The sequence below is a fragment of the Protopterus annectens genome, chromosome 15.part0, assembly GCF_019279795.1.
Source record: "Protopterus annectens isolate FY-2018-M chromosome 15.part0, PAN1.0, whole genome shotgun sequence".
Lineage (NCBI taxonomy): Eukaryota > Metazoa > Chordata > Ceratodontiformes > Protopteridae > Protopterus > Protopterus annectens.
The window spans coordinates 65,443,754-65,458,087 of NC_056749.1; the positions used below are offsets into that span (position 1 = coordinate 65,443,754).

The following is a 14,334-nucleotide window of genomic DNA, read 5'->3' on the forward strand; positions in this document are numbered from 1 at the left end:
CTTTAGCTGTGCCAAGGTACCTGATTTCAAAGGAGGAACATTGAGTTTTTATAGGATGAAATAAATGTCACAACGTGGAACAGGATGTTAAGCTGGATAAGACAGGAGGACTAAGATGAAAAGTGACCAATAAGAAAGCTCTACAGACATTAACAAGAGGAAGAGGTGATTCCCGAATTATGGTTAGAAACTGCAGCCTGATGACCTTTGGTGTGGGAGACAAACACAGCCTAGATTCACAAATGTCAGACAAATGATCAAAAAGGGATATTTGCTCTTATTTGATGCATAGATATAAAAACAGTTCTAGTTATCGCAACACATTTTCTGATTAGAAGGTTTTTGAGAAGAAGACATGATGACAACCATTTCATTAGAAAAGGCTGTTAAAAAACTAAAGAAATCTCACTGTGAGCTTTAGGGAGTGAAAATCTACGTAGGGCTTGCTTGAATGGGAAGACAGCAGCATACTGAAAAGTCACAGGTGAAGGGTTTCTCCAGCACATATACATGATTTGAACTTTCAGATGTCTGGCTTTCTGGATAAACCACATTGCCAGAGGAAATGGGGGAAGCACTGAAGATACCAGGAGGCCACTTTTAAGTGAAAGTGTCCTTAGCCTAACTCTCCAAGGAACAATCAGTGAAAATAACTTGGGATACTTGCCGTTTGTTGAATAGGCAAACAAGTTGCACTTTGGCTTGTCTAAATATGGAAAATTCTGCTGATTGCAGAATGACTCAGGGACCACTCATGGTTTACCTAGGAAGCAGGAGTTGATTCTGTCCACTAATGAACTTGCTTCCCAAGGAATACAATTGGTCATTAGAAAACAATAAGAATTGATGACCAACTGCCAGCACTTCATAGCTTCTCAGGTCAGTGATTTGACTGAATCTGTCCGTTTGCTGATGTGCCAGGCAACAGTCACGTATGTGTGAACAGCTGTGACCGCTGAGACAAGGGGGTCTTGAAAGGACAACAACGTCAGATGAATAGCTTCCAAGCTGTCTGCCTGCCATAGTGACCACCCCCACTCTAGAGTAGCCACATTCCTGGTAACTGATGTGTGAGGAATTTCCAGGTGGAGGTGATTTCTAGCTGGCTGAAGACTGGGACCCAACCAGCACTGAAGATGTGAATGGTGAGCCTTGGACATTTTGATATGGAAGGACAGTGTATTGAAATTCTGTGAACATTACACCCAAACCCTCCTGACAATTTTGTCATGGAGTACCATGAAAATAGAAGCTGTCACAAAGTGAAAGGCTTTGAAAGTCTCTTCTAGAAAAATACTGGGATAAGTGAATAAATGATTCCCAGTTTACAAAGAAAGCAACCTATCTGGGGAAAGAATGCCCAAAAGACTCTTGTGTTTAGGTAACAGCATGTATAGGTTAGAGGCTGACTTGGAGGTGGATGAAACTTCACAACATTCACCATGATCCACACAGAATGCAGATTGCCTGTTATCTATCAAATCTATCATCCAATGTGCAGAGTCACCAGTCTTTGTGATTCCTTGCAGTATGTGGTAAGCTGCTGATAAAAGCATACACTTGGCAAACACCGGGGGGGGGGGGGGGGCAGAAATAAAGATGGAAGTTTGAGTCCTGAATTGATAATCACTGGCTATGATCTGGAAGGTAGATCCCCTCAGGACTCCTTGGTGATAATGATGTGCTGGTAGGCATCTTGAAGATCCAGCAGAAACAGACTCACATCCTTTTTCTGGCAAACAAGGAGAAATAGACTGCAGTGTGACCATTCCAAAAGTTTACTTGGAGAGGAGGTATCTAGGTTTCTGGGTGCAGCATGTGATTGAAGTAGTTTGCCTTTTTTAGCATGAAAAAAATTACCTGGAATAACATCCTAAGCATTTTTGATGAAGTGGGATTTCCTTAGATGGCTCTCTTTTGCATGAGGCCTAACACATTCTTTCTTGCTGCTTGCTTCTGATGATGTTGGCTGTATGAAAACAGTAATGAAGGGATTGTGTACACCTGAGAGGTCCCACCCCAGAACCCAATTCAAGCTGAATTTGGACAATTGGGTAGGGAACAGGAAATTCATCCCTTGTTTGGCACCCATGTCTCCATTGGACACAAGTATCCTGTAAAGGGTTAATCTCGCAGGCCCCTTCTTGTAAATGTTTCATCTCCAAAGCCCCTGCTTACACTTACCAAAGGCAGGAAAACTTGTCAGAGATTTGGGATGCATGGCTAGGTTTAAAAAAGCCATACAGGTCCTGGGCTTGTACACACCTATGAAGACTCTTATCAAATCAATGAATTAATAAATACATAAATAACAGTCAGAGTAATATAGTTTAACTCACTGCTGTTAGAATTCTACAGTGCAAATGATTACAACTTTCCCCTCTTGCACACTCAGTTGTAGCAACTATATTGGCTGTGTATACCTCAGATTTCTGCAATCAAATTACTTAATTAGTCCACAAATAATCACAGTAATGTATTTTAGCTCAATGCAATCAGAAGCATATAGTGCAAATCTTTACAACTTGCCCCACACAATCTCACTGATATAGCCACTTTGCCTGTATATACCCCTGATGTTTAATTGTGATTAAAAGAATTAAGTAATGCATAAATAATGTATAGAGTAATGTATTTCAGCTGATTGCTGTCAGATCAATTTAGTGCAAACCATTACAACCTCTTCCTCTTACACCAACCCACATGCACATGATAGATGAGTGTAATGACTCCACAGCAGTTTTGAAATCCATGTGTTCATCTGTCTCATAACAGTCACTATCAATAACTGCTGTTGTTGCACTCATTTCTAGTACTACTGATTGTCTGCTCACCAATCTCTGCTAAAAGAGTCAGTGTGGAAAAGTACAACCAGAAGGTCGCTCATTTTTAGCTGAATTCTGTTTGAACTTTTCCATTCTGACTATTTTCTGAAGCCATGATCTGTGAGTGGAAAACAAATGATGAGTGGATGAAAATATTTAGTTACAGTGTTTGGATTTGTAGACGTGAATGGATATATTCATTTTTATCTGGGATCTCCTTGCCAGTTAATTTATAGCTCCAGAATGCAGAGTATCAGTTAATACTCAGAATGTTGAGTTCGTTTTCTAAGCATTAATTTAAAGAAATTATGGCTTAAACTATATACATGCTAGAACTGATGATCCCCTGAATCTGCTTCTAGTTTTCATCAGAATAATAAAAGCCAAGTTAAATATGCCATTACAGCAGATATTAAAATACGAAGCAGTTCACTAGAAATTAGAATATCATTAACAATATCATTGTTGGCTCAGGAGAGAGGAGCACAGGCGGCACCCTAAAATACACGTGTGCACTACATAGCTATATATATATATATGGATAAATCTGGCACTTGTCTTTGCTAATAACAAAACTAGAAGTTGTTGATACCATCCCTAAAAAATGTAAAATAACACAAAAAATATATTGGTACAAAAAGCAGAGGAACCCAAAGCAATGAATTTTCGATGATATTGCCATACAATTCAGACAGAAACTCATCACTGTAAATGGCATTATGTATTGACCTCATATTTATCCAGCTTTGTGATTATGTATTACATAAGCCCCAAATAGTTGTAGAAAGAAAAATGATTCAACCAACTACACATTTACATACACATTTACAAGTCCAATTGTATCAACAGAAGCATAGCTGGCTCAGCCAGCGACCCACCCTCTCAGCTCTTCAAGTGAAGCACAAAGAAAAAAAAAAACAGCAATCAGCTTATTACAAATCCACAACCCTCCCCACAGCTCTTCCAACCAGGGAGCGAGATGCACGACACACTCCCCTCCCTCCTGCCCAGCCAGTCAAATCCCATTTCTGTGTCCTGCCAGTGACCCTCCTTGAACACATTGTATAAATAAATAAATAAATAAATAATAATAATAATAATATTTATTATTATTATTTCTTCTTCTTTTAAACTGTAGTAAGCTACTTGCTACAAATATAGCAAACAGTTGCTGCAGTTTATACCCCGCCTGCATGGAGCACTACATTTCTCAGGTTTTACTTAAAATTCAGCAAGCTGTTGCTACACTTTAGACCACACACAGAGTACTACAGTGCTGAGGTTTGACCACAAATGCAACATTGCCTTGTAAAAGCCGGGATTGCATTACATATTGGATTGTCTTATTCCTGCCCCAACACTTTGCACCTGAGGCATTTGCCCCTTTCTCTGCAATCGAGCTGCACTACTGCATATCAAACACCCACTCTAGGGATCTCAACCTCTTTTTACAAATAAAGAAAAAATATTTCTCTGTGCAAGGAGCATTTTCTTTTCTTTGTGGTTATGTAGCTGTGGAGTTAGTATATTTATGTTGGGGAGGTGTGTGTATGTGGGGGGGGGGGTTTGCTCCTCTGCAAAAAAGCTTTTAGTGGTATATTTAGTGTACATAAAATGTTTACTGAAGAGCAATTTGTGGTTTCACTACAATGTATTTTTGATGAAATATGCAGCAGTTTTTTTTTGATTAAATGAGATTTTGATGAAATGAAAAATCACGTGTGTGATGTGTGTGCTTATGTGTATACACACACACACACACACACACACACACATATATATATATATATATATATATATATATATATATATATATATATACACATATACACAGACACACATACATCTATATATATGGTTCCCCTGCATTTTGTTGAATGCCGTTTCTTCAACAAATGCGGGGGTGTGGTTTAACGGTGACAGTACGGATAACCAAGCATTTGAAATGCTGAATTTAAAGAATGTAACTGGCATCCTCTAAAGTACCTCAGTCTAGATGACGCAGTTGAATTTTTTAATACTACCTTCCTGAACATCCTTAATTACAATGCCTCCATAAGATTTTCCAGAACCAAAGCACAACCCTCCCCATGGCTACAAAAATCCACTAAGTCAGAAATGAAAAACAGGGATAAAGCCTGGGAGCACTGGCACAAAACCAAAACCCCCTCAGCTAGACAGAAATTCCTAGAACTACGCAATAGAGTCAAAAAGCTAATAAAACAGGACAAATTCCAATACTAGCAGTCTGCCCTAGACTCCTCACAACACAGCCCCAAACAATTCTGGTCCTCCATAAACTCCATCCTCCACCCAGGTAAAGTCAGTACCCCTCCTCCTAACATCCCTCACTCCTCAGAAAATATTGCTACCTCATTCAACACACACTTCACCCAAACCATACTATCACTAGCTAAACAACACAACCCCCCTCCCCTCCAACCCACACCTACAACTAGTAATCTCCCCACTGCCTTCTCTTTTTCTCCTGTACCTACCTCCAACATAAAAAACTCTTAACTAAAACTTAAACCCACAAAATTAGCAGCAGACAACCTCCCAAGTGAATACCTACAAATCGCAGCTGATGCTCTGGCCTACCCAGTATCCATCTTGATTAACCGATCTCTGTCAGAATGTTACGTTCCCACACTGTGGAAAGTATCACATATAATTCCCCTCCACAAAGGCGGACCCTCCACAGAACTAACCAATTACTGCCCCAGAGCTATTCTCTCTCCACTCTCCAAAATACTAGAGAGATGCATACACTCTCAGGTCTCAGACTACCTCCTTACTAACAACCTCCTTTCCAGTACTCAGCATGGTTTCCGACCAAACCATAGCACCACCACTGCCTTACTCTCTTTTACTAACACTATCCTTCAGCATAAAAACAATGGCTATCTCTCCTCTGCTACTTTCCTAGACCTATCTAAAGCATTTGACATGGTCCCACACAAACAGCTTATCTCTGTCCTCAATAACCTATCCTTCTCACAATCAGTCACCAACTGGTTTCAGAGTTACCTGTCTGACCGCCAACAATCCATTGTATGGCAAAATAACATATCTCCACAACTACCTGTCTCCATAGGGGTTCCCCAAGGATCCATCCTTGGACCCCTACTCTTCTCTGTTTACACCAATAATCTAGCCTCTGCCACCAAACATGGCACACTCATACAATACGCAGATGACTCGACCATCATCTGCTCAGCCCAGTTCCTACCAAAACTGCAAAAAGTCACACAGGAAGCCTTTTCCTCTGTTGAAACATGGTTATCTGATGCCCAATTAATACTCAACCCAAACAAAACTAAACTGCTCATCTTCCAACCCACCAAACATACCCAAAACAACTCTCACTTTAACATCACAGCAAAAGACAACACCACTATAAACCCAACTGAACACACCAAATTGGTAGGAGTGGAAATAAACAATAAACTAAAATTTGACATTCACATATCCATGACCATAAAAAAAGTCCACAAAAAACTAGGAGCGTTATACAGAAATAAGCAATTTCTCACCAAAGCAGCAAAGATTTCAATAGCAAATTCCCACCTTATCTCCACCCTACTTTATGTTTCTCCAATATATACCAACCTAAGGCAATGTGATCTAAACAAGCTAGAGACCTGCTACAACAAAATCACCAAATTCGCCACAGGGGCATCCTACTGTAGTCACCACTGTCTCTCACTTGCTGAACTAGGCTGGTTTGAACTCCCTCACCTCCTTCAGTGGTATCAACTCTCACTCGCCCACAAACTAGTAAACCATCCACTAAATGTCCCATCCCTCCAGAATCTACTCCAACCCTATCGTACCACCAGACCACTAAGATCCAGCAACAAAAATCACTTGCAGATCACTGAAGCCAATAACTCTGCTAGTGAAGCACTATTCTCTTGAGCCATAGCCAAATTATGGAACTCACTCCCACCCACAATTACCTCTGTACCATCATGCACCCACTTCAAAACTTTACTAAAAGCGCACCTAAAAACATGCTGGCTATGCCCTTGCAACTTCCACTCAAATATCACCCACCCCATCCAACCACTACCTTTCTTTCCACTCCACTAACTACCTTGATTATAGCAAGCTCAGATGCTCATAAGCCTAGTACTTATTATACAGCAGGAACTTCTTATTGTAACATTTGTTAATGTCTATCATGTACTTCACAGATAAAGATTCTAGTTGTCTGCTGATGTTCTTCATCTGTAAATATGCTGTACGTAATTGCTATGTTAAATTGTTAATCTCTATGTAATCCAATGTAACTACTGTCTGTTTATTTTACTGTGGAGCTTTTCTCCCCAGGCCTCCGCTGAAAATGGACCTACGTCCAGTCGGACACTCCTAGTCAACAAATTTAAATAAAATAAATAAAATAAGTGTAATGTCGAGACAGGTATGTGGGATTGGAGGGGTGAGAGTGTTTGTGCATGTGGATGTGAGTTAGGGTTAGGGTCGGAGCTGAGCGAAGGACAGGTGTTGTATGCTTGTGTGTGAGTTTGTGTATGTTAACATTAGGGTCAGCGTTAGGTTAGGGGATAGATACAGTGTTGTTTGTGTGCGTTTGTGTGTCTGAGTATGTTTTGTGTAGCAGCAGTATTACAGGAAGGTTTTAATGAAGGTAAAGTGTAGGGTTAGGGTTGAGGGAAAGGGAAATATTAGGGTTAGGGGTAGCACCCATTACTAAGATGGCACAGGTGAGGAGCCCCCCTGCCCTCTATAGTAGTGGGTGATAATCCTAATTCTAATGCTGCCCCTCCCCTTAGCCCTAACTCTGTACCTTGTCTTCATAAAGACCTTTGTGTAACAGTGCCACTTTTCAGATGAATTTGAGGCTAGTGTTACGGGGGCTTTAGGGTTGATATCAGGAAAGGAAATAGTTTTTCTTTCTCGATATTATGTCATTTGATATTTTTTTTGTTTTTGGAATTATGTTTGAACTTTTTTTGTTGGTATTTTCAGTTCAGAATTAAAGTAGTTTGGTCATGCACAATAGAACCATATACACACAAAAGAGCATGTTTTATATAGTTTCAGAATGTGCAAGTCTATAGATGTTTGAGAGTTTATTTTTGATTTCTGGAATTTATATTTCAACCCTCTTTGTAAACATTGGTGCTGTAATCAGTGTATGGGAATTGTGGCTTGTTGGTCACTATCTTGTGGTCACTACACTGCCTGCTGCAACCTGATCTTTGCTGTTCAAAGGTGTTTTGGTTTATAATTTTCAATGTATATTTCTTAACATTCTTCCTTAAACTGTAAACGTTTTCTGCTTTCTGCATCCCTTTCATGAAGAAACAAATGCTGAAAGGTGTCCTTAAATGCTGCATCTGCTTCAGAGAATACTATGAATTATTTTCATAAGCAGGCTGACTGCAAAAAAAATTCACTCCTTCTTAGGCCATGAGGTAACCTCCTGAGGATGGCTCTCTAGTATGCATATAGGATTTAAGGCAATCTTACCATTCAATAGTCATTGAAAAGCTCATCCATGAATGTTGATAAATAGTTATCTACAACTAGAAACACCTTATTTGCTGTTCTGTTGCTAAGTACCTTGTTATGTTACCATTAACTACCAAATTGACTTGGACTAGTCTTTGCAGCTATTATTGTTTGCTTTGATTTGGTGAATATTCTGCACTGATTTTTGAATTTTCTCACCTTTACTTTTCCATTTTGCTGAAGTGTCATCCAGTTAATGCCATCTGGACTAATGGATAGTGCAAACTCCGTTATGTACATATCCTTCCTCAACGTTCTGGCACCCTGGGTAATCACACCTGTCACCTTCTTCTTGCTGCCAAAGTTTACTTGAAGCCATTCATTCATATTGTTATCCTGAAGATAAAAACAGTTAACATTGTCATTAAGTTATTATTATTAATGTCCAGATTCTCATAGCATATTTATATATAACTGTTTGGCTTCAGTCTGTAATGCTTCTCTGTCTTGCCAGGTATTTTCTGTCATCAAAGTGGCACACATGTTCATGTGTCCAAAAAAGGGAACACAACCGCTCATGTGGGAGTACATGTGAGAAGACAGGCTGTAAATCAATGCTCCCAGCTAGGACGGAAGGTAGTACTTTTCCCTTTACATTTACTTCACCTCAGTAAGTCACAGTGCATCAGAAAAATTCAGTAGTAGTCACAATTCTGAATGCAGAAATAGACTTGTTGTTACTTGTTCTTCTTTGGGTAGGTTCAAAGAACTCAGCAGACTGAGAACACAAAGTAACTTATGGTCCAATACCTTCTTATGTTGCCAGTCAATATCATGCTATTAATCAGTTTATTTCCTATTCAAAATGGGCTTAGAGATGTGTTTAAACATTTAAGGACTGTACTCTGTGAGTTACAGAATATCTCATCATATTTGGACACTTTCACAGCTTCCAAAGGAGACACAGATTCTCAGCTGTTTAGATACATCATTGCCTGTTTACAATTGTTTATTATTTTTACTTATAAAATCTCAGATTTGCTGGTGGCAAGACCAGCTATCACATCTTGTGCATGTCCATTGAACTTTGCTGAACATTATTTCACAGACAGAATTACACTCTTGGCATAAACACTTTATAAATGCAGAGTCATGAAAAGTAAAAACATGCCTTTTTTCTAACTGTTTTATAAAACATATCCCTTGTAGGTCCTCATGATGCAGAAATTGCTCTATTTTTTTAAAGATTATTGTACAAAGGAATAACAAATCTTGTTTAATGTACCAAAAGTGGAAAACTCCTGTCATTTTTTTAATTTTAAGTCTCATAAAGATTATTGTATAAGGGAATCACTAATATTGTTTAATGTACTAAAAGTAGAACACTCATGTGGCCATAGGAATGGAACCTTAAAGTTGTACAGCTACATTGTTGCAATGAAATGCACAGATGCACATACAGTACCTTCGGCATCCATGCATTCAACATCCCTTGCAGGTTAAGTCTTGCCAGTTCTGGGGACCAGCTGCCAAATAAACCTTCCATCTTGGATGAAGCTGTGATCTGCTGAGGACCGATCTCTTTGGTTTCCATTCCCAGTGGCAGAGAACAACCTTTGCAATGAAAGAAATATTAAGCTATAAGAAAGTTCTGGTAGAAAAGACAGGTTTTCAAATGAACACCGTGAGAGCCTTACCAAATCAAAATTCTGACCTGTTATCTATTTGGGTTACATGTAATTAGTGTGTTATAAATGTTTGCTGAGATTCTGTCATGTCTTTCTATAACTGCAAGAAAACCTTCCCACTTACAACCCACCCTAAGTGAGTATCAGCAGCATTTCTGTATACTGTCTCTCAGCTCCCCATATATCTGGTACAACACTGCAGCTACTTTGAAAGCACGTATCTCCAGATAACCTCAACCAAAATGAAAACAAGGCTATCCAGAGTACTATTAAGATTCTGAAAAAGCAATAAAGACTGGTCCATTACTAGCTCAGGACCCTTTGAATCCCCAACTCCCTTAGGATAATACTTTTATTTACTTATTTATTTGTTTGTTTTTTCATTTCTCTTTGTTGACTGTGAAAAGTCCAGCTGGGTAAAACCCATTTTCAGCGGAGGCCAGCGAGAAAAGCTCCGCATTGAAGTATTTACTGCACATTTATAACTGCAGGGTAAAAACACCTGTACATGAGATTAATTACATAATTTTTACATATTTCTTAGATGAGCATAACATTTTAACACAAAAGAAAACTAGAAAGAAATTAACTGATTAATTATTGGCTAATTACTGAATAGAAAAATAAAATACAATAACAGTTAATGTATTTATAGCATGAAGGCTGCAGGGAAAAGTCCAAACTGAGATGTTTATGACCTTAGTAATAATTTTTACAGGTAGACAAATAGTACTGTAGCTTAAAATTGATGATAAGAAAGATATGAAAGGATAAATTATGCAAATAAGCAGGAAGGTAAATGGACAGAGAAGGAATTGTAGTTAGTGGTGAAGTGTGACAGAAGCAGGAAGGGTAAGAGTTTAGGAAATTAGTGCCGTATGAGGAGGCGCGATAAGGTACCAAAGACTGGGAAGTGAAGTGGCTGTAAGAGTTGGAGAAAAGTAATCTGACTAAAGCTAGCCAGATGAGCAAGTAGAACAGAGTCATCACAGGCATAAGTGCTGCTTAAGCAAAGTTTTGAAATTATTTAAATATTCTATTTGTTTTAACTGTGTGGAAATTTGATTTATGGAGCTTTGACACATGAGATTAGGGAGATTGTCCAGCAGTGTTGAATGTCCTGCTGATACATAGTAAGAGTTTATTGCTAGAGCAAATGTCTCTAGTGGGTGAATAGTGCAGTAAGGTATTTTGTAATGGTGGGCATTTGTCCTGAGAGTACAATAGGTTGTGGGCAATGATTAGTTGTGAATATGTCAGCTGATTTGGGAGTTCAAGCCAGTTTAATTGTTTTACTCCAAGGCAGTGGTGTGTTTTATAAGGTTGGTTGGTTACAAATGTAACTGTTCTGTTATAGGAGGAGGCTAGTTTAGTTTTATAAGTAATGTTGTATTTGTAAAAATAGGGGAAGCATATAAAAGAGAAGGAGGAGGTATATTGCTGCTAAGGTGACCATTGCCTGATCTGTCAGGTAGTGTTTGGTCCTGTAGAGGGAGATGAGGTTTTGGTGAGTTTTCTTTATGGAAAGGAGGATGTGTGATCAAATTTGAGGTTGTGATCTGTTTTTGCTTTGAGTAGTTTTGTTTGGCTTACGGTTTCTATTTTTGTGTTATTACTTGAGGTAATATGAAATGTGTACTTTTGCTTAACGTATTGTTTTTGAGTAAATACCATAAGCTTGTTTTTTTGGCATTAAGCAGCACGTTAGTTTTTTTAGCCATATTTCAATGTCAGTGAAAACATTTTTGAGTGATTTCCTGTAATTTTGTTATGGATGAGGCAGAGCAGGTAAGAGTTAAATTGTCAGCATATTGTATGGGAGTGGTAGGAATTTTTTTTTATAAAAATATTAAATAGAAGGGGGTCGAGTATTGACCCTTGGGGAACACCAATACACTCTAGGGACCTAAACCTTGTCACCACAATAAACAGGACATGCTGGAGGGATAGATTCCTGTCCCAGAGACTTCCCATACTCTGGAACAGGCTACCCATCTATGTCAAGCAAAGTTCTTCATTAGCACTCTTCAAGAAAAATCTTGATAAGTGGATGGGAAATAGGAAATACACCTCGGGGATCATTTCTGTGTCTCTGCTCGACAGTGGCACAGGAAATTAACTTTCTTGGGTGACATAAGCCAGGGAACCTTGTTGGCTAGGCTTACGTAGGCCCTAGGGCCGATAGCCTAGTACCTACCTATGAACCTATGAACCTATAAATAACTGTCAAACCAGGAGGGGGAGTGGTAAGTGAGACAGTGTTGCAAGTTCAGAGAGGAAATTTTGGTGGGACACTGTGTCAAATGCTTTGGAAAGGTGAAGGAAAAGTGAGGAAACAAGGATGCCCTCATTTCTGTATTGGTTTACTATGTTGGTGAAGTTGAGGAGGGCAGTAGTAGTACTGTGGTTGGCCTGAAGAGGTCAGTAGTAGTACTGTGGTTGGCCTGAGGAGGGCAGTAGTAGTAGTACTGTAGTTGGGTCTGAAACCGTGCTGGGTGTTGTTAGAGGTGGTTTTGTTTGGTTATATGTTTCATAAGCTAAGAGTGAATACATTTCTCATGGATTTTACAGTGATAGGATAGCAATTGAGCTATAGTTTGTTAACCCTGTTGAAGTATCTCCTTTGTGAAGGGATATAATAATGGATTTTTCCTAGATGGATGGGACATAGTTTTCAGTTATTGGCCAGTTGATCAGAATGGAGACTGGGAAGGCTAGTGCTTCTGCACCTGTTGGAAAGAAGTCAGTGGGAAGGCTCTCAGCAGCTGAGATTGTTGCTTTTAGTTTGGCTAGTAATTTTTTATGTTTGATGTTGAGACAGGCTGAAAACTAAAAGACAGTGTGTTGCTTTTTGAGAATAGATGGAAGTTGGAGGGGTGAAGTGAGGTGGTCATTAATTAGTGATAGAACTGATTGGATTAAATAAGTGGTGACAATGGACTTTTTGTTGTTTGAAGTAGAAAGACATGGTGTCTAGTGCTACAGCCAGAGCGTAATAATTTATTTAGAGAGGACCAAAAAAGTTTGTGGTTCTTCTGGTGCTTTACTTGGAGATTACTGAACTATTATTTCTAGTCAGGCGTAACAAGGATCTTGGTACAGTTTCTGATGTATCTGAAAGTTTGGTTGGCATGTTGTGTTTTATTCTTACACCTTCTTTCCATGCTTTATCTCTTTGCAGCAGGAGCTGTTTGGTCTCTTTTGTCAGCCATGCTGCTGTATTAGTTTTAATTAGTTTTAACCTTTTTTGTCCTAACTGGTGCTAAATCATTTAACATTTTTAGGACGGTATAATTGAAGTGAGTAACTGCTTCTTCTAGGGGCATTACTGTTAATACATTCCAGTTGCAGTGGGATAGGGTTGTAATAAATGTGTCTTTATCAGATCTGCTTAAATTGCATACTTGTTTATAGATTACTTGTTTGGGTGAACCATGTTTTGTCTGATTACATAGGCTGGGTGGTGATCACTTAGAGAATCTGGTAGGCAACCAGACGATTTTATATTATGGTGTTTGTTTCTCAATATCCATTCCAGTATGAACTGCCTGTTAGTGGTTTTCTCAATTGTGCTGGTAGAGCTTATTAGCTGGGTGAAACCAAATAGGTGAATATAGTCCTTGGGGTTATTGCTGTTTATGGCTTGCCAGTCTGTATTTAGGTCACCTAAGATGAAGTTTTCCTGGGGCTCACTGTCAGATATCCAGTGTAGGATATTTCTGCCTTTGTAATGTTGTTGTCTGGTAGGATGTGTACTGCTGAGATATATATAGATTTATTTTGCTTAATTTTGAGGTATGTAATGAGAAGTTCAGCATTATTAAACTTGGGGATATTTAGATGGGTTGGAGTTATTTCTAAGTTGTTTTTATAAATAATAGCAATACCACCTGCTCTTTTAAGATTTCTGTCCATTCTGAGTTTGTTAAAACCTGCGGGAATAATTTTGTGGTCAATTATTTCTTGTTTTAGCCAGGTTTCACTGATGATTAGAATGTCTGGGGAATAAAAATCTAGAGATGCATGTATATCATCGTGATGATTAGAATGTCTGGGGAATAAAAATCTAGAGATGCATGTATATCATTGTGATGATTAGAAGGCCTGGGGAATAAAAATCTAGAGATGCATGTATATCATCGTGATGATTAGAATGTCTGGGGAATAAAAATCTAAAGATGCACGTATATCATCATGATGATTAGAATGTCTGGAGAATAAAAATCTACAGATGCATGTATATCATCGTGATGATTAGAATGTCTGGGGAATAAAAATCTAGAGATGCATGTATATCATTGTGATGATTAGAATGTCTGGGGAATAAAAATCTAGAGATGCAT

The 14,334-nt window shown here is 38.7% G+C and overlaps 1 protein-coding gene across 2 annotated transcripts in view; it reads right to left on the minus strand.

Moving 5' to 3' along the window:
* F8 (coagulation factor VIII) overlaps positions 1-14,334 on the minus strand; it is a 2,728,596-nt gene that overhangs the window by 209,558 nt on the left and 2,504,704 nt on the right. For both annotated transcript variants that reach the window (XM_044057714.1, XM_044057713.1), the window contains 2 exons: positions 9,769-9,917; positions 8,523-8,699 (listed from right to left, as the gene is read on the minus strand). In XM_044057714.1, the coding sequence (XP_043913649.1) occupies positions 8,523-8,699; positions 9,769-9,917 (326 nt within the window). The remainder of the gene's footprint in view (positions 1-8,522; positions 8,700-9,768; positions 9,918-14,334) is intronic.